Source organism: Zalophus californianus, chromosome 17 (genome assembly GCF_009762305.2).
Source record: "Zalophus californianus isolate mZalCal1 chromosome 17, mZalCal1.pri.v2, whole genome shotgun sequence".
Taxonomy (NCBI): domain Eukaryota; kingdom Metazoa; phylum Chordata; class Mammalia; order Carnivora; family Otariidae; genus Zalophus; species Zalophus californianus.
Window position 1 is genome coordinate 51,904,939 of NC_045611.1, and position 17,847 is coordinate 51,922,785.

At 57.6% G+C, this 17,847-nt stretch overlaps 1 protein-coding gene across 6 annotated transcripts in view; it reads left to right on the forward strand.

The window, feature by feature from the left end:
- The window catches only part of BICRA (BRD4 interacting chromatin remodeling complex associated protein), a 76,661-nt gene extending 62,134 nt beyond the window's left edge, over positions 1–14,527 (forward strand). For 5 of the 6 annotated variants that reach the window (XM_027619486.2, XM_035725270.1, XM_027619489.2 and 2 more), the window contains 8 exons: positions 7,330–7,962; positions 8,141–8,321; positions 8,630–8,739; positions 9,720–9,781; positions 11,171–11,319; positions 11,514–11,608; positions 11,844–11,946; positions 12,456–14,527. In XM_027619486.2, the coding sequence (XP_027475287.2) occupies positions 7,330–7,962; positions 8,141–8,321; positions 8,630–8,739; positions 9,720–9,781; positions 11,171–11,319; positions 11,514–11,608; positions 11,844–11,946; positions 12,456–13,555 (2,433 nt within the window). In that variant the 3' untranslated portion in view covers positions 13,556–14,527. The remainder of the gene's footprint in view (positions 1–7,329; positions 7,963–8,140; positions 8,322–8,629; positions 8,740–9,719; positions 9,782–11,170; positions 11,320–11,513; positions 11,609–11,843; positions 11,947–12,455) is intronic. The other variant, XM_027619490.2, reaches the window with a different exon arrangement.
- Positions 14,528–17,847: the final 3,320 nt, after the last annotated feature.

Consider the following 17,847-nt stretch of genomic DNA (forward strand, 5'->3'; position numbering starts at 1 on the left):
ATGAGGAAGAGGGCATTACGGTAAAAACTTCATGAATGGTAACACTTCTATTATTTCTAAGTGCTGTTCAGAACCCTTCACAAGCATCGTCTCGTTGAAACCTCCCATCAGGTAGGTGGTAGATATTCTCCCCATTTTACAGATGAGGAAATGGAGGCACAGAGATTAAGTAGCTTGCCCAAGGTTACCTAGCTGGCAGGGCCAGGATTCGAACCTGAATGGTTAGCGGCCGGAACACCTGAGGTCTCGAGAAAGCCAGACCTGAGCGTGAATCCCAGCCCTGCTTAGCATCAAACGTTCTGAGACACGGTTTATGGGGAAACGGTGGCTCTGCACAGAGTGGGCATTCGGTGAGCAGGTACCTGTCATTAGCGGTACGGGTAGTAACAAAACTGTGGATGGCCTTTGAGAAGAAAGGTCAGCTGTGCACGTGAGCTGATTCCCAGTTGCAGGCCAGCGCGGGGCTAGACACATCGTTGGCCACCTGCAGCCTCTGCGCCCACGACAGTGCATGACGGGAGTTCTTAATGAATATTTGTTGGGTGAGCAAGTGGATGGAGAGGTGGGGGTGGGTGGATGGACAGGTGGATGATGGATGGACAGGTGGACAAGTGGGTGACTGGATTGACTGAAGAATACAGACACACAGAAATACCAGCAGTGTGCCAATGTGTGTGCGTGCGTGCGTGCATGCGCATGCGTGCACGCATGCCACTCCCAGACTGGAGGTGGGTCATTGCTTCAGCCCATGTTCCCCAGGCACCTGCTTCATGCCCAGCCCTTTGCAGGGAGGTACAGGTGAGGCAGCCACGGCCGTGCCCTCTCGGGGCTCATACTCCAGGGATGGATTTTGTCATCAATATCCCGGCTCTCGAAATTGTCCCTTCATGGGACCCTGACTGTCTTTTCAGAGAGGGAACACTGACCATCCTGCTCAGGAAGCTCAAGGCCTGCTGTGTGTTGCTTATGGTAGGCTTAACACACACACACACACACTTTGTCATGATTCAAGAGCGTTACCCAGCCGTGGTTTTAAAAATCTTGTTTAAAAAGAAAAAAGGGCATACAGTGAAAGCGAGCCTTCCTTTCTGTGGAATTTCTGGCCCTTTCCCCATAGACTCCCACCACTGTCGATTTCTCTGTGGAGCCCCACTGTGTCCTCATGGCACAGGCACTAGGGACACTTGGGATCGAGTCATTTTCCATTGTGGGGCACTGTCCTGAGCACGGTGGCACGCTGAGCAGCATCCCTAAGCCTCCAACCATTTGTTGCCGGCAACACCCCTTCTCCAGGTGGGACAACCATGGCGATGGCCGGAGATGGCCAGATGTCGCCTGGGGGACGGAATCACCTGGGTGGGGAACCGCTGTACTGTGCGCATGACAGGCCTCCCTTGTCGTCTGAGCTTGGAGCCAGCTAGACGTGACAGCCTGCGTGTGCACATGCGGGTGCACACTCTCCCTTCTTACACACAGAAGCACACCGTCCCGTTCTTGTGGACCTTGCTTTGCTCGTTCAGCCAGATCTCTTGGACCGCTGACTTGCATGAGATTCCCATTGTACAGCACCCCCTGAGACGCACATGTGTGTCTGTATGTATATGCATATCACTGAAACAGCTTTCACAGGATAATACACTATTTTTTATTTAGTTTCCTCTGTTCTTTTTCTTTTGTTTTTTTTAAGATTTATTTGAGAGAGAGTGAGAGAGAGAGAGCGCACGAGCAGGTGAGGGGCAGAGGGAGAAGCAGACTCCCTGCTGAGCAGGGAGCCCCATGGGGGATTCGATCTCGGGACTCGAGGATCATGACTTGAGCTGAAGGCAGATGCCTAACCGATGGAGCTAAGCCACCCAGACGCCCCTCCTCTGTTCTTTTTAAATGCTAGTCACGACCCACTAAAGTGACTGGAACCATTACTAACAGGCACTAGGTGTGATTTGAAACCCACCATCTGAGGTAGTCGTTAGACATGGGGACTCCGGAATCCCAACTCTGCACTTAGAGGCTCAGTGATCTTAGCCAAGTCACTTGCCTCTGTGTGCCTCAGTTCCCTTCCCTGTAAAATGAGGGTGAGGATAACAGCATCTAGGTCACAGGGTTGTTGTGAGGAATAAATAAGCTATTACACGTTAAGGTGCTTGAACGAGGTCAGACGTGTTGAAAGGAAGTCAGGCCAACACTCTATATAGAGGGCCAGTGGGAAACATTTTAGGCTTTGCGCAGAAGCTGCCCTAGACCATATACGTAAATGAGTGAGCGTGCACGTGTTCCAATAAAACTTTATTTATGGACACTGAAATTTGAATTTCATATCATTGTCGCCAATCACAATATCTTTGGTTTCTTTTCCATCATTTTTTAAAAAGATTTACTTATTTATTTTAGAGGGAGAGTGTGCACATGGTGGGGAGGGGCAGAGGGAGAGAGAATTTCAAGCAGACTCCCTGCTGAGCGTGGAGCGCAACCCAGGGCTCCATCTAACAACCCTGAGATCATGACCCGAGCTGAAATCAAGGGTCGGATGCTTAACCGACTGAGCCTCCCAGGCGCCCCTCTCTTCCACCATTTAAAATTGTAAAACCCGGGGCACCAGGGTGGCTCAGTCGTTAAGTGTCTGCCTTCGGCTCAGGTCATGATTCCAGGGTCCTGGGATCGAGCCCCGCATCGGGCTCCCTGCTCGGCAGGAAGCCTGCTTCTCCCTCTCCCCCTGCTTGTGTTCCCTCTCTCTCTGTGTCTCTCTCTGTCAAATAAATAAATAAAATAGTTTTTAAAAATTTATAAAACCCGTTTTCAGCCTGTGGGCCATATAAAATGATAGGCCAAGTGGGCCAGGCCGGCCAGAGTTGGCCTATGGGCTGCAATTCGCTGCTGTCTGTTTTTCATTATAGAGACACACCGTGAGTTATTTACTTGGTTCCCTATTCGAGAGAGAGCACTTGAAGTGGTTTCCCGTGTATGTCAACAAATAACACTCCTCTGAATATTCTGGGGCCCAGGCTTTGCACGTATGTGTGGGTAAATTTCTAGAAATAGAACTGCTGGATCAGAGGGCGGATGCGCTTCCCATTTTATGGAAAGCGCTAACGCAGTTGCGCCTCAGATGCGGTTTTTGCCTGTGAAGGCTTCTTCCGGCGGCTTCATCAGCCCTAGCTCAGTAATCGCTGTGCTCCCGGCCAGGCTGCAGGGTCTCACCCCTCTGTGCTTGCTCTCATTCTCATATGAATTTGAGCACATCTTCCCAGCTATATCTTAAGATTTTATTTATTTGAGAGAGAGAGCGAGAGAGAGCATGAACAGGGGGAGGAGCAGAGGGAGAAGCAGGCTTGCCGCTGAGCAGGGAGCCCGACGTGGGGCTCGATCCCAGGACCCTGGGATCATGACCTGAGCCGAAGGCAGACACTTAACCGACTGAGCCACCCAGGTGCCCCTGAGGTTTTCTTTTAGCCTAATTTTTTTCCCACCCGTTTAAAGCATTTTTAATTTTTACAATTAGGTGTTAATGTTCACATGACTCAATCATCAAAAAGCTTTTTTTTTTTTTTGAGAGAGAGAGAGCATGAGCAGGAGGAGGAGCAAGGGGAGAGAGAAAGAGAATCTTAAGCAGGCTCCATGCTCAGCACGGAGCCCAGCACGGGACTTGATCTCATGACCCTAAAATCATGACCTGAGCCAAAATTGAGAGTTGGACACTTCATGGACTAGCCACCCAGGTGCTCCAAAAAGCATTTTTTTTTAAAGTAAGGGGATTGGTTAAGCATCTGCCTTCGGCTTGGGTTATGAGCTCAGGGTCCCGGGATCATCGATCCCTGAGTCGGGCTCCCTGCTCAGCCGGGAGCCTGCTACCCCCTCTCCCTCTCCGTGCTACTCCACCTGCTTGTGCTCTCTGTCTCTATCTCTCCATCAAATAAATAAATAAAATCTTTAAAACATAATAAAATTTAAAAAGGCGGGGGGGGGGAGTGTCCCAAACCCATGCCTACATTCCCAGCCCACCTGCCCTTCCAGATAACCACAGTTACTTAGCTGTCGTATATCCTTCCAGTTCTTTGCGCACGTACAGCCTAGTGTAAATGTGGATTTACGTTTCTCTCCCGTTTCTGTCTGCCCAGAAGGTAGCACATTATATGCTTGCTTTGGCAGCATGTGGAGAGTTTCCTTGATCCCTTGTTAGAGTTGTGAAGTATTCCTCTATAGGGACGGACTGTCATTCCTCTCCTCTGTAAATGCTGGGTAGATGCACACTAGCCAAGTCCAGTTTTGTCCCTCCCCACACAGCTGTGGTAAACAACTTGTCGACCTGTCATTTCCCACATGTGCACGTGCATCTGTCAGGTCATTTCCCGGAAGCCTGTTTGCTTGGTCAAAGCAAATGTGTACTTAAATTCGCACAGCTGCTGCTGGATTGCATTGTCCTGGTTTTAGCAGATTGTGCCAGTAACCCTCAGAGGCGATAGAAGAGAGTGTCTTTATGAGACATGGCTTGTTCCTAATGCAATGAGTGAAAAAGGTTCCATAGGGAGCTTTCAATGGGCATTACTCTTAGTACAAATGAGGTGGAGCCTCTCTTGAACTATATAAGCCTTTGTGTTTCCTTCTCTGTGCACTGTCTGATCATATACTTGGCGCCTTTTTCTCACCGGTTGTTATTCTTAGTGATTTCTGGAGGCTGTTTATATATGATGGAAAGGAGCTTTGTCTGCACTGTGAATTGCAGCTGTTTCCCCCAGTGTATCATTTGGTTTTTTTGACGTGGTTAGGGGAGAGGGGAGGCGTGTTTGTCTGTATTTTTAATGAGTACGAGATTAACTTTTTCAGTTTTTATTTTTTAAACGCTTAAAAAGAATTTAGATAGCAATGTTATAGGAATAGTACAGAGAACTCATGGGAATTCTTTACTCTTTACCCGCATATATTAGTATCTGTTGCCATGTAACAAATGACCCCCCCCCCCCCCCCCCCCCCCCGCAAACTTAGCAGCTTTAAACAACAAGCATTCACTTCTCACACGTAGCTTGTAAGGATCAAGAGTCCGGAAGCACTGTAGCTGGAAGGTGCTGCCTCATAATCTCTCATGAGGTTATAGTCAGCCAGGGCTGCGGTCATCAGAAGACTCAACTGGACTGGAGAATATGCCTCAGCCCCTCCCTACACAGGCTTCTCCAAGGGCAGCTTATAACAATCTCCAAAGGTGGCTTCCCCCAAAGGAAATGATCCACCAGAAAGGAGAGTCCTGGGATGGAAGGCGCAGCCCTTTCTGTAACTGAATCTTGGAAGTAGCGTCAGATCACTTCTGCCAAATCTGTTGGTCCCGGAGACCAACCCCGGGCACCATGTGGGAGGAGACCGAATAGTAAGGAGGGGGGGGGATCGGGGGACGGGGGGAGGGCGCCTTGGAAGCTGGCTACTGCCCAGATTTTCCCACCGTAAACATCTGGCTACATTCGCTTTATTCTCCGTTCTCTCGATATGTATACATTTTTATTCAGAACCCTTGGAGAGTAAATTGCAGACGTTCTGCTTCTTTACTCCTTAACATCTCAGCCTTTCAGAACAAGAACATTCTCCTGCCTGACCACAGCGGAGGTATCAAATTCAGCCGATTTAGCACTGAGACAGTACTGTTACCCACTGTGCATAACCTAGTGTTGCTGGTCGTCCTGCCATCATGTCATGCGTTACTCTCCTGATTACCCTTAGCTTTCGGGGGCCTTTCTTTCTCAGCACCAAGCCCCGAGCACATGCTTCCCAGGGCTTCATGAGGTAGCCAGCTGTCTTCCCTGCCCTTACCAAAACCTGTTGTTTTCCTCTGTTCTCTATTCTAAATGCTCCCACAATGGGGGAGCCCTGTGAGCCAGTGCCTGAATGGTTCCTCACTGATTCCTCAAGGGCGGATTGCCAGGTCAAAGGGCGTGCGACCCTTTCGAAGTCCGCAGACCACAGTGCTGTCCGGGTGACAACCTCAGCAGCCGCTTCCGAGAGCCAAGGGCCTCGCCGATCTCTTCTTAGAGGTGGCTAGCCTTTGGGGTTGTGTATGGATGGATTGGTGTGGGGGGCTTTGTTTTGAATTGCCAGAAGTTATTCAGGGTCAGCCTCGGACGGGGTGTTGGAGAAGGGTCCAAGGTGTTGGAAGCTTCAATCAAGTCGTAACTTCGAAATCACGAGTCGGCCCACTTTGGGGGCTCACAGTGAAGAGCCCCAGCTTTGGAGCGTGGCAGCTTTGGGGGGCGGGGGGGAGGCAGGGAGACTCAGGACCAGCCGTTTTGGCTCCCTGGCCTCAGTTTCTCCTCTGTCACCGGGGTGTGGATTCGGTGACAGCGAAGGGGTGCCAGCCCAGTGTCGGGACTCAGCTGGTACCCGCTGGGGAGACAATGGCTGCCGAGGTTAGGACTCTGGGGGAGGACAGTGCGGAGGTGTGTTTTCGGCAAGGTCGCGGTTATCACAGACTAGTGCCCGGATGTCATGTGCGAGTCTGATAACACCCAAACATACGTGCCCATACCCGCACGCTCACACGGGACCCAGGGAGGCCTGCAGCCGCGGCCACATAGGCACACGGAGGCAGAGGTCACGGACACTTAGAGGGACCCGGCCCCACCCCTCAGGTGTCATCCTTAGCCCCCGCTCTCTGCGCCCCCCCAGCGCCCCCCCCCCCGCCCCGTGCCTTCCACAGCCAGCAGCCCCATGTTCTGCAGCCGCTCCATCCATGCTGGCGTCCGTCCTCCCCCGGGTGGGGGGCTGTACGGTCTGGCCCCGCGGGGCTGGCGGCTGGGATGCTGCCCCCCCCCCCCCCGGCCGGCCGCCTCCTTCCCCTCTGCTGCTGTGCTCACGCTCCCTGCCCCCCCCGCCTCCCCGCTGGGCAGCTGGTGTGGTGCCCCCTGCCGCCGCCACTGCTTTCTCCGCTGCTGCCCCCAAACCCTGCAGAGCTCACCTTCATCTGGGGGGGGGGGGCGGGGGGGGAATGGGGAGGGGGTGAGAGCAGAGGGAAAGGTCTGTAGATGAGGCGGGGGCAGGTGCAGGGTGAGGTGGAGGACTGGTGGAGGGATGAGGAAGGGAGAGGTACAGGGGTGGGGTGGGAAGAGGTGGCGGGTTGAGGTAGGGACAGGTGCAGGGGTGGGGTTGGGGGCACAGGTGGACAGGTGAAGTGGGGAGTTCAGAAACTCGATGTGGGAAGGACAGGCATGGCGGAGTCCTTTCTGTCAAGACAGGGGTGGCTAAGAAGGAGGGTTTCTGGTGGGTGTGGCTGGGGTCCCCAGTGTCTTGGGGCAATGGGAGCCAAGGTTGGTTCTGACCCCCGCCCCCTCCCCTCTACCTCCCTCCCCTGCCCAGATCCCGGCAGCGGCTCCGCTGAAGGGCCCAGGCCCCTCCTCGTCCCCGTCACTACCTCACCAGGCCCCTCTGGGAGACAGCCCCCACCTGCCCTCGCCACATCCCGCCAGGCCTCCCTCCCGCCCCCCCTCCCGCCCCCACTCCCGCCCCCCCTCTCAGCCCCAGAGCTTGTCCCGCCCACCCTCAGAGCCCACCCTGCACCCTTGCCCCCCGCCCCAGGCACCCCCTACCCTGCCTGGCATCTTTGTCATCCAGAACCAGCTGGGAGTCCCCCCACCTGCCAACACCCCGGCCCCCACTGCCCCAGGCCCACCCCAGCCCCCCCTGCGCCCCCCATCCCAGCCCCCAGAGGGGCCACTGCCCCCAGCCCCCCACCTCCCTCCCACCTCCACATCCTCTGTCGTGGCCTCCACGGATACAGCCACCAGGCTGCCAGCCCCTACGCCCCCCGACTTCCAGCTCCAGTTCCCGCCCAGCCAGGGGCCCCACAAGTCCCCCACGCCCCCTCCAACCCTCCACCTGGTCCCTGAGCCCGCAGCGCCCCCCCCACCGCCTCCTCGGACCTTCCAGATGGTGACCACTCCCTTCCCGGCGCTGCCCCAGCCGAAGGCTCTTCTCGAGAGATTTCACCAGGTAATCGGAGGCAGGGACCAGCCCCACCACCCACTCTGCAAGCCCTGCCCTCCCCCTCCAGTCCGATGGGGAGTCCCTCCCACGCTCCAGCTTTCTCTTCATCCCCAGCCCTGGTGCCTGGCCGCCGCCACTCCTAGTGTGTGCCCCCTACCCCTCAACCACCTGTCCCTCTCCTCAGGTGCCGTCCGGAATCATTCTCCAGAACAAGGCCGGGGGGGCGCCCGCCGCCCCGCAGACCTCCGCCAGCCTGGGGCCCCTCGCCAGCCCCACTGCCTCTGTGCTGGTCAGCGGGCAGGCCCCGTCCGGGACCCCCACCGCCCCCAGCCATCCCCCTGCCCCGGCACCCATGGCCACCGCAGGTAGGGGAGAGGTAGCCCACGCAGGAGAAGTGGGGGGCCTGAAGGTGGGTGGGCAGGGGGAGGGGGACGGGCTGGGGCAGAGCTGTGGGGGCGTGAGCCCAAGGGGTCCCCTAGACCTCACGGGACAGGGAAGGTGGAGGAGATAGGGCTGTCTCCCCAGATCTGCGGGGGCACCTGATTCAGGGCTAGCGGGGCTGCCAAGGCCAAAGGACCAGAGGAGAACGGGGTGCAGGCTTGGGGGTCACGTTGTGGAGGGGCCTTTGTGCCAGTGACCCCTGAGCCCTGTCTGCCCCCACCCCCACCCTCAGGCCTCCCTCCTCTGCTTCCTGCCGAGAGCAAAGCTTTTGCCAGCACCCTCCCGACCCTGAGTGTGGCCAAGGCCACTGCGGCTGGGCCAGGGAAGTCCTCCGGGCTGCAGGTAAGAGGCCCCCCGTCTGGGGGGCGCTAGGGCCAGAGCGAGGTCACCGGGGAGCCAGCAGAGGGGCCGGCGGGGCGGAGGAGGCCGACAGGCCGTCACAGAGCAGTCTGGGCGGTGGGTCCAACACCAGGACAGCCCAGATGGGCGCATGGCCAGAGAACGAGACAGATGGAGCACCACAGACACCAAGACGCAGGGTGACGATAGGAGCGGTGGCTCGCGTGCGTCCCTGAGGCCATCACTGGGGGGTGGGAGCAGGGAGAGTTCGAGGCTGGAGGAGGGGGGACGTGGGCGTGGGGAGACGGTTGGATGAGGGAGGCAAGCGAAAGGAGGCGGTGAGACCCTAGACGGAGCTGGGGGGGGGGATGGGAGGGCCAGGGTGTCTCACGATGGGGGGCCCAGAATGGAGGGGACAGGGCGGAGACTGAGGGGAGTGGGGGAGACTGAGGCAGAGGCCGTCTGTGGGGAAATGGAGGGGAGGCAGGAAGATAAGAACACAGCAGGTGGGGGGACCAGGATGCCGGGCCTCCGAGGCTAGCGGCCGAGAGGGAAGTCACGGTGGAGAGGTTTGAGGCATCATGGGCGGAGTCAGGGGCAGAAAGAGAGAACCCTGGCAGCCAGGTGGGCCAAACCCGGCACCATGAGCAGAGGCCAAGGCCATCAGATGGGCAGGGAGGGAGCCTGCAGGAGCCTGCCTGGTGTCCAGACCAAGAGTCAGGTGGAGGCCGATACCCACGCCATGGGAGAAGGGGCAGGTGGCGAGCCAGGCAAGGCCCAGCCCAGGTCTTCCCGGCAGGTTCATGTGCTGGGCAGCACATCCGGCACCTGGGGCCAGGAGCCCACCCGGGAGGGAGGGGGGGCCCGGTGGGGAGACATGGGCCGGCTCTCCTCTTTGTCACAGGCGGGGTCGAAAGGGGGTCAGGGCGCCAAGGGAAGGCCCCTCGGCGGCATGGCCTCTGACTCACCTCTCTGCCCCGCAGTATGAAAGCAAGATGAGCAGTCTGAAGAAACCCCCCGCGCTTCAGCCCAGCAAAGAAGCCTGGTGAGTTGCATTGCAGCACTGCGCACCTCCCCCCCCCCCCCGCCTTCCTGGAAGCTTGGAAGCAGGGTATGGGGACCACCTTTCAGAAGTGGGGTTGCGCGGGCCCTGCCTCTTGTTAGCTGTGTGGTTTGGGGCTATATAATTTCCCTCAAATACCTTCAGTTTCCCTTCTAGAGAGTGGGGTGGTAATAGTAGTGATGAGAGGGTAACAGGTGAGGATCCCTTGCGACTGTGGTAAGGTGGGTGGGTGTTTGGGTGAATGGGTGGATGGGAGTTCGGGTAGGTGCATGGACGAATGTGGGTCTGCATGGGCGTTTGGGTGGATGGATGGGTGTTTGGTTGGATAAACGGGTATTTGGCTAGAAGGATCGATGGGTGCTTGGCTAGATGGATGGATAGAGGGGGTCTGGGGTGGGTGCATGGCTGGATGGAAGGGTGTTTGGGTGAATGAATGGAGATCTGGATGGATGTTTGGGTGGATACATGGATGTTTGGGTGGATGGATGTCTGGGTGGATGGGTGTTTGGGTGGATACATGGCTATTTGGATGGATGAACTGACGGGTGTTTGGCTAGCTAGATGGGGTCTGGGGTGGGTGCATGGCTGGCTGGCTGGATGGGTGTTTGGGTGGATAGATGGATGTTTGGGTGGGTGGGGTCTGGGTGGACAACGGGTAAATGTTGGATGCTTGCCTGCATTCTCTCTCTTCTGCTCTCCTTCTACTGTGTTTATGAAATACTCACTCAGTGCCCAGTCCTGTGCTGGATTCTGAAAACAAGACAGGGTTCCGGCCCCCATGGTGTGGTGGGGGTGCTGGTCTTCAGCTCAGGGTAGAGATGAACATGTCTGGGGAGAGGGAGACAATCACACAATGAAGAGACATAACTCACTGCCACGTGATGTGGTAGAAAACAGCCCAGGAGAGAACTGGATGGTACCACCCAACGGACCAACCTCCCTCGCTCCCCACCTTCCCGAGGTTGCTGTTGGGCCTGAGGCAGAGTAAGGACGTGCTGACCCCAGGTGGCAGGAGACAGGATAGCATGAGGCGGATGCGTTTCAAGCCCTGGCATCTGGCTCCCAGCTCTGCCTCTTCCCCACTCTGTATGTGCTTTGGGTGGAGGAACATCACTCCGCCGGGCCTCAGTTCCCCCATCTGTAGAGTGGGGATAATGATAGCACCCGTCCCTTGGGTTGTTGCCAGAGTCCGTGAGACAGAACAAGCGCGTCCGTCCCACGTTAGCGCATTTCCCTGCTGTCTGTGTTGGGGCCCGGGTGCTCAGGGTCGGGGTCTGGTTTCTCCCGGCCTCACCACCAGCTCTGTGTGTGTGTTTGTGTGTGTGTGTGTGTGTGTGTATGTGTGTGGTCTCTCCCCACCCCACCCCCCAGTTTCCTGGAACATTTGCACAAACATCAGGGCTCCGTCCTGCACCCTGACTACAAGACAGCCTTCCCCTCCTTCGAGGATGCCCTGCATCGCCTCCTGCCCTACCATGTCTACCAGGGTGCCCTCCCCTCCCCCAACGACTACCACAAAGGTGAGCCCACCACTCCATCCCCCCCCCCCGCTCCCCCGGGACTCTCCCTCCCTGGTCCCTAGCATGGGGAGGGGGGTGGGAAGAGACCACACACACGCAGGTGCAGACACCCCTTTGCATCCGCTTGACTGAGGCTCAGGACAAGCCCCGCTCCCCAGCGTCTGTGCCCCTGGACCTTTTCTCTTCCTCCACAGTGGACGAGGAGTTTGAGACGGTTTCCACGCAGCTGCTGAAACGCACCCAGGCCATGCTCAATAAATACCGCCTCCTGCTTCTGGAGGAGTCCCGGGTAGGGTGCTGGCACCTTCCGCCCTGGGAGGCCCCGCCCTTTCCCCTTGCTCTCTTTGGGCCCGTATTGGGGGGGCGGGGGACCTTCTCCTTGAAGCCTCGAAGCCTCGGGAGGAAGGGAGGCTGGTAGTCAGATCCCAAGACCGTTTGGAATCCGTTCCCATCCTTCCGGGTTGCCCACGTGCCCTCCCCCGCCTGGCTCCTTCCCTGGCCCATCCTCTCTTCCTCCCCCTCAGAGGGTGAGCCCCTCCGCAGAGATGGTGATGATCGACCGAATGTTCATTCAGGAGGAGAAGACCACCCTTGCCTTGGACAAACAGTTGGCCAAGGAGAAGCCCGGTAAGAGCGGAGGGGAGGGAGGGGGGCCCCAGCTCCTGCCCCTGCAGTGGAATTCCACCTGGGGGCAGGAAGACGGGGTACACGGCGGCCTGACCTTTCTCCGCCCCGCCTTCCTGCTGTGGCGGCGCCTACCCTGACCTCCAGGCTCTGGGACTGGAGAGAACTGAGTTTGTTCTCCTCCATCCCTGTGTGTCCATTCCACTCCATCCTGGCTGGGACATCCCACCACCCCCAGGGGGACAGAAAAGCGAGGAGCAGAGCCAGGACTGGGGTGGTTGCAAAATTTAAGGGCCATTCTCCGGCATCAGCTCCTGCTTGCGCATTAGGGGGTTTGGGGATCGCTGAGAAGAGTGGTACCCAGCGGTGCGTCCTGAGGGTCTGATGAGTCAAGGGCTTGGCCCCCGGGCCTGGCAGATAGTTGATGCCCATCGCCTGCGGGCTCCTTTTAGCTGTGCTCTGCGTAGGCGTCTCATGCTTTCCTGGCCCCCCTCCCCGCCCCCGTTTTGCAGATGAGTATGTGTCTTCCTCGCGCTCTCTTGGCCTCCCCATCGCTGCCTCTTCTGAGGGACACCGGCTCCCTGGCCAGGGCCCAGCAGCATCGTCAGTGTCCGGGGCCCCCGCCCAGCCCCCTCTGCACCTGCCAACCAAGCTGGTGATTCGGCACGGTGGCGCGGGGGGCTCCCCTTCGGTGACCTGGGCACGGGCGCCCTCCTCCTCCTCCTCCTCCTCCTCCTCGTCCTCCTCGGCCGCCTCCTCCCTGGACGCCGATGAGGACGGCCCCATGCCATCCCGCAACCGCCCTCCCATCAAGACCTACGAGGCCCGTAGCCGCATCGGCCTCAAGCTCAAGATCAAGCAGGAAGCTGGGCTCAGCAAGGTTGTCCACAACACCGCCCTGGACCCTGTGCACCAGCCCCCGCCCCCTGCGGCCCTCAAGGCAGCAGAGCCCCCGCCCCGGCCCCCGCCGCCACCGCCACCCCCGGCCACGGGCCAGATGAACGGCACAGTGGACCACCCGCCGCCCGCCGCCCCGGACCGCAAGCCCACGGCCCTGGCCCCCCACTGCCCCCGGCTGCCCCTGCGGAAGACATACCGCGAGAACGTGGAGGCCCTGGGCGCCGGGGCCGGGGAGGGGGCCGGGAGCGGCAGAGCCCGGGGCAGCAGTCCGGCGCCACTGCCCACCAAAGTGGACGAGGCCACGAGCGGGCTCATCCGCGAGCTGGCCGCGGTGGAGGACGAGCTGTACCAGCGCGTGCTGAAGGGGGCCCCCCCGGAGCCTGCGGCCAGCGCCGGGCAGGGCAGCGGCAGCAGGGACCCCGGCTGGGAGGCGCCCCCCGCCAAGCGGCGCAAGTCCGAGTCGCCCGACGTGGACCAGGCCAGCTTCTCCAGCGACAGTCCGCAGGACGACACGCTCACGGAACACCTCCAGAGCGCCATCGACAGCATCCTGAACCTCCAGCAGGCCCCGGGGCGGACACCTGCACCCCCGTACCCCCACGCCGCCCCGACGGCCGTCCCGCCTGCCTCCCCGTCGCCCCTGCACAGGCCAGAGGCCTACCCGCCCTCCAGTCACAACGGTGGCCTCGGCGCCAGGACGTTGAACAGATAACACCGGGCTGGTCTTCGCTTCCCTGGCCCCTGTCCTGCGCATGCGCGGGCGGCGGCGGGCGGGGGGGGGGGGCAGCGGCGGGGGGGGGGGGCGGCAGACGGGCGCCTGACCTCAGCCTCCTGGGGGACACGAGCCGGGGATCCCCTGACCGATTTTTCTTGCCTAAGTTATTTGAGTCACAAAGGCCTCCTCCCCCACTTCCTGCTTCAGCCGGGTTGTTGGGTGGAGGTTGTGGATTGAGGGGAGGGGGCTGTAATGTAAAATGTCCCCCTGCCAAAGGTGGGGGTAATCCCGGTGTGTCATTTCCTATTTCTTCCCGCTTCCTGCCACACTCCGCCCCTCCGTGGGGGAGGGGAGGGGGGACACGTGTGTGTTTGCCAGGGATGGAGGTACCCTGGTCGTACCCACTGCTCACGCGTGTCCCGGTACTGGGCTTGTCCGTGTGGCCGCACAGATCCACGCGTCGAGGGCGCTCAAAGCCGCGAGGGTCCTTCGCGAGCCTCGCTCAGCCTCTCCCTACCGCCCCCCACAGGCTGTAAAAGGAAACGCAGGGAAGGGCGGGCGTCAGCCAGCGTCCCGGACCCCCACCTCGGAGGGCTGTGCCCGCGGGCACCTGTGTCCCATCCATGTGTGTGCGTCCAGCTCCGCGTCCCGTGTCCCTGTGTGTGTGCTCGAGTGAGCGAGCGAGAGAGAGAGAGAGAGAGTTCGAACCCTCCCGCCCCTCGACTGAAATCCGAACACCTCCAAAACAGGAAACCCGGGTCTTCCTCCCCACCCCTCCATCCCTCCCCAGCCAGTCTTCCCTCTGTTCTTCCTGCCGCCAGCCACCCGCGCCAGATTTTGAAATCTCGGAGACAAAACTAGTACTGTAAGATAAATTTTTTTGTACTGTATTTATTGTGTATAACGATTTTTTTAAAGGAGAATTCTGTACATTTAGAACTCTTGTAAATTAAAAACTGATCCTTTTTTTAAAACTGTACCGACTCCGTCTCGGCCCCATTGCTTTTGGGTCCTTGGGAGGGGGGTGTTGTTTGAAGTCTGGGGGTTGGGTCCAGACCTGGGTGGGGGAAGGGATTGTGAGGGTTCATTGCACATATTATTTGTTGAATACCTATTAGGGGTGCCAGGCCCTGTTCTGGGCACAGGGGTGCAGCTGAACACGGCAGGCAGAAGTCTCTACCCCTGGGGGTGGGGGCGGCTGACTTGTTAGTGGAGAAACCAGATGGAAAACAGCTAAACCAAACGGGGGGGATTCTTACCATTCCCGCATAAGGTTCTGTGGTCTCCTGGAACACGGAATTCGGGAATACTGAACTACCGCTCCTGGCAGAAATACACAGTTAGCTTCCTACAAACCTCCCATCACAACATTTTTGTATGTTATTTCATACATAACCTTGTGTGTATTTCCATAAGGACACCTTATTAATATATATTCTTGATTTGTGCACATCGGGCTCATGGCCAACACTATAACTCACGCCTGAACGAAGCTTGTCTAACACGTATGGTTTTTTTAATAAAGATTTTATTTATTTACTTGTCAGAGCGAGAGAGAGCGAGCTCACACGCAGGGGGAGAGGCAGGCAGAGCAGTCAGAGAGAGAAGCTGACTCCCCTCTGAACAAGGAGCCCGATGTGGGACTAGGTCCCCGGACACCGGGATCATGACCTGAGCCGAAGAAGGCAGACACTTAACTGACCGAGCCACCCAGGCGTTCCTAACACGTGTGTTCTATATAAGGCACATCCCAGCCTTCTTCCCCTTCGGCACCCTGGACAGCATTTCAGCACTAGGGCATTTTAAACAGTAAAGTCACCAACAAAAGCACAAAAATGTGAAAACATGGCATGAAACAGACCTCGAAAAGGATGCTTGTCGGGTATGAGAACCGAAACCAGAGGGCAGAGCGTTGCTTGTTCAACTTGAGTTGGAAACATGCACGTTGGGTGACCCAGATTTTTTTGCCGCGCTGCACATGTCTGTGAAGGTGCTTTGAGTTTGGGCGTTACAAATAAATTTTAACAAGCTGATGGGGCACCTGGGTGGCTCAGTTGTTAAGCATCTGCCTTCGGCTCAGGTCATGATCCCAGGGTCCTGGGATCGAGCCCCGCATCGGGCTCCCTGCTCCGCGGGAAGCCTGCTTCTCCCTCTCCCACTCGCCCTGCTTGTGTTCCCTCTCTCGCTGTGTCTCTCTCTGTCAAACAAATAAATAAAATCTTAAAAAAAAAAAAACAAGCAGATGAATTCACAGATAGGGCATCCATAAAGAATGAGGATCGCCTGTAAATGTGAAGAGCATCGGATGGAGAGAGGAAGAGCCATCAAGCAGGCTGTTCCCTGTGGATGCCATAGGAAATGGGTGGCTTCAAAGGACAGATTTGGGGCGCCTGTGTGGCGCAGTCGGTTAAGCCACCGACTCTAGGTTTCAGCTTGGGTCGTGATCTCATGGTCGTGAGATCAAGCCCCATGTTGGACCCTGTGCTCAGCGTGGAGTCTTGAGATTCTCTCCCTCTCCCCTTCCTGCTCATGCACCTGCTCCTGCTCGCTCTCTCCCTCTCTAAAGTAAAGAAATCTTAGAAAAAGAACAGAGATTTATTCTTTCTCGTTCTGGAGGCTGGACAGCCCATACCAACGTACCAGCAGCACCATGCTCCCCCTAGAAACTCTGCAGGGGGATCCTTCCTTGACTTTCCACTTTCTGGGTGTTCCTGGTCCTGTGGCTACATCTTTTTCGGCGTTGGTATCTACTCTTAAAAGGAGACCATATTGGATAATAGCCTACCCTACTCCAGTATGATCTCATCTTCACTTGCTTACATCTGCCAAGATCCTCTTTCCAAATAAGATCACATTCACAGGTGCAGGGGGTTAGGACATATGCGTATCTCCTCAGGTGGGGGTAGGGGGGGTAGAGGAATGGACAAGGCTCTAGTCCCAAACTAGGATGCCTTTGTGTGAACTAGAAAGCAGTGCCCCTTTCTTCCAGGCACTGAGTTTTGAAGGGCAGAGTGTGAGCTGGATTCCAGCCGCCTCTCACCCATTCAGTGAGTGCTTTGTGCAGTGAACAACATGTGTAACTGCACATTAAGGTGTCCGGGATCGGGTGGGAAGGGGAGACTTCTTTGAGGAGGTGACATTTGAGCGGAGACCTACATGAAATGAGGGAGGGAGCCACAGGGAGTTCTTGGGGGGGAAAGCATCTGAGGCAAGAGCACGTCTGGAGTGTCGTGGGACAGCAAGGAGGCCCATGTGGCTGGAAGCTGGGGGGTGGGAGGAGGGGGGAGGGAACGAGAGGTGAAGTCAGAGGGGACAAAGCTGGCCTGTGGTGTCGGACCCTGTGCTTCATGGTGATGATTTTGCTGACCTATGGCGGAAAGAATAAATCTCTGTTCTTCTTTTTCTAAGATTTATTTATTTACTTTAGAGAGAGAGAGAGAGCAGGTGCATGAGCAGGAAGGGGAGAGGGAGAGAATCTCAAGACTCTCCGCTGAGCACAGGGTCCAACATGGGGCTTGATCTCACGACATTGAGATCACGACCCTTAGAACGCGAAGGTTCTAAGCCGAGGGCTAAACTGACTTGGGTTTCCTGAGCGCCCTCTGGCGGCCGCGTGGGGAACGGATGGGGCAAGAGCGGACCCGGAGCCCAAGTGCGGACCCGGAGCCCAAACAAGAGGCCACACTGCTAAGGTCCAGGTGCCCCGTGACGCGGCTGGACCAGGGTGATGTTCCAGTTTCTCTGCAGGCCCTGGGGGTGTTTGTGGCGGGGGAAGCTGGTATGTAGGGCCACGGAGAGAGAGACGGTCCCCCTTCCTAGCTGTATACCTACCTCCCCACGTGCAAAACGAAGTCCTTAACATCTTTGGATCCCCGAGCGCTCCGGGGAGACCCCACGTGGCTGTGCCAAAAAGTTTGCGGGTGATTTCCGCGGGCTTGGGGCCTTGGTTCTGGAAGGTTGACTGCATGCAGCTCCAGCAGGGAATCAGCGATGACTAACTATGGAACACTTACCATGGGCACTGTTTCAAGCCCTTCACCCAGGATGTTTTATCTGGTCCTCACAGACGCCCCGGTATGGGGATTGATAGCCCCATCTTGCGGATGAAGAAACTGAGGCCCCGCGGCAGTCAGTGGCAGGCTGGGCTGCACCCCAGGCGGTCTGGCTGCAAGCCCACGATCTTGGCCTCTGCACACCCAGCTTCCAGGGAAGTGGGGGGCGGGGCGGGCAACAGCAAGGCCTTTCCCAGAGGGCAGTGCGAGAGCCAGAGGCTCTCCCCCCCCAACCCC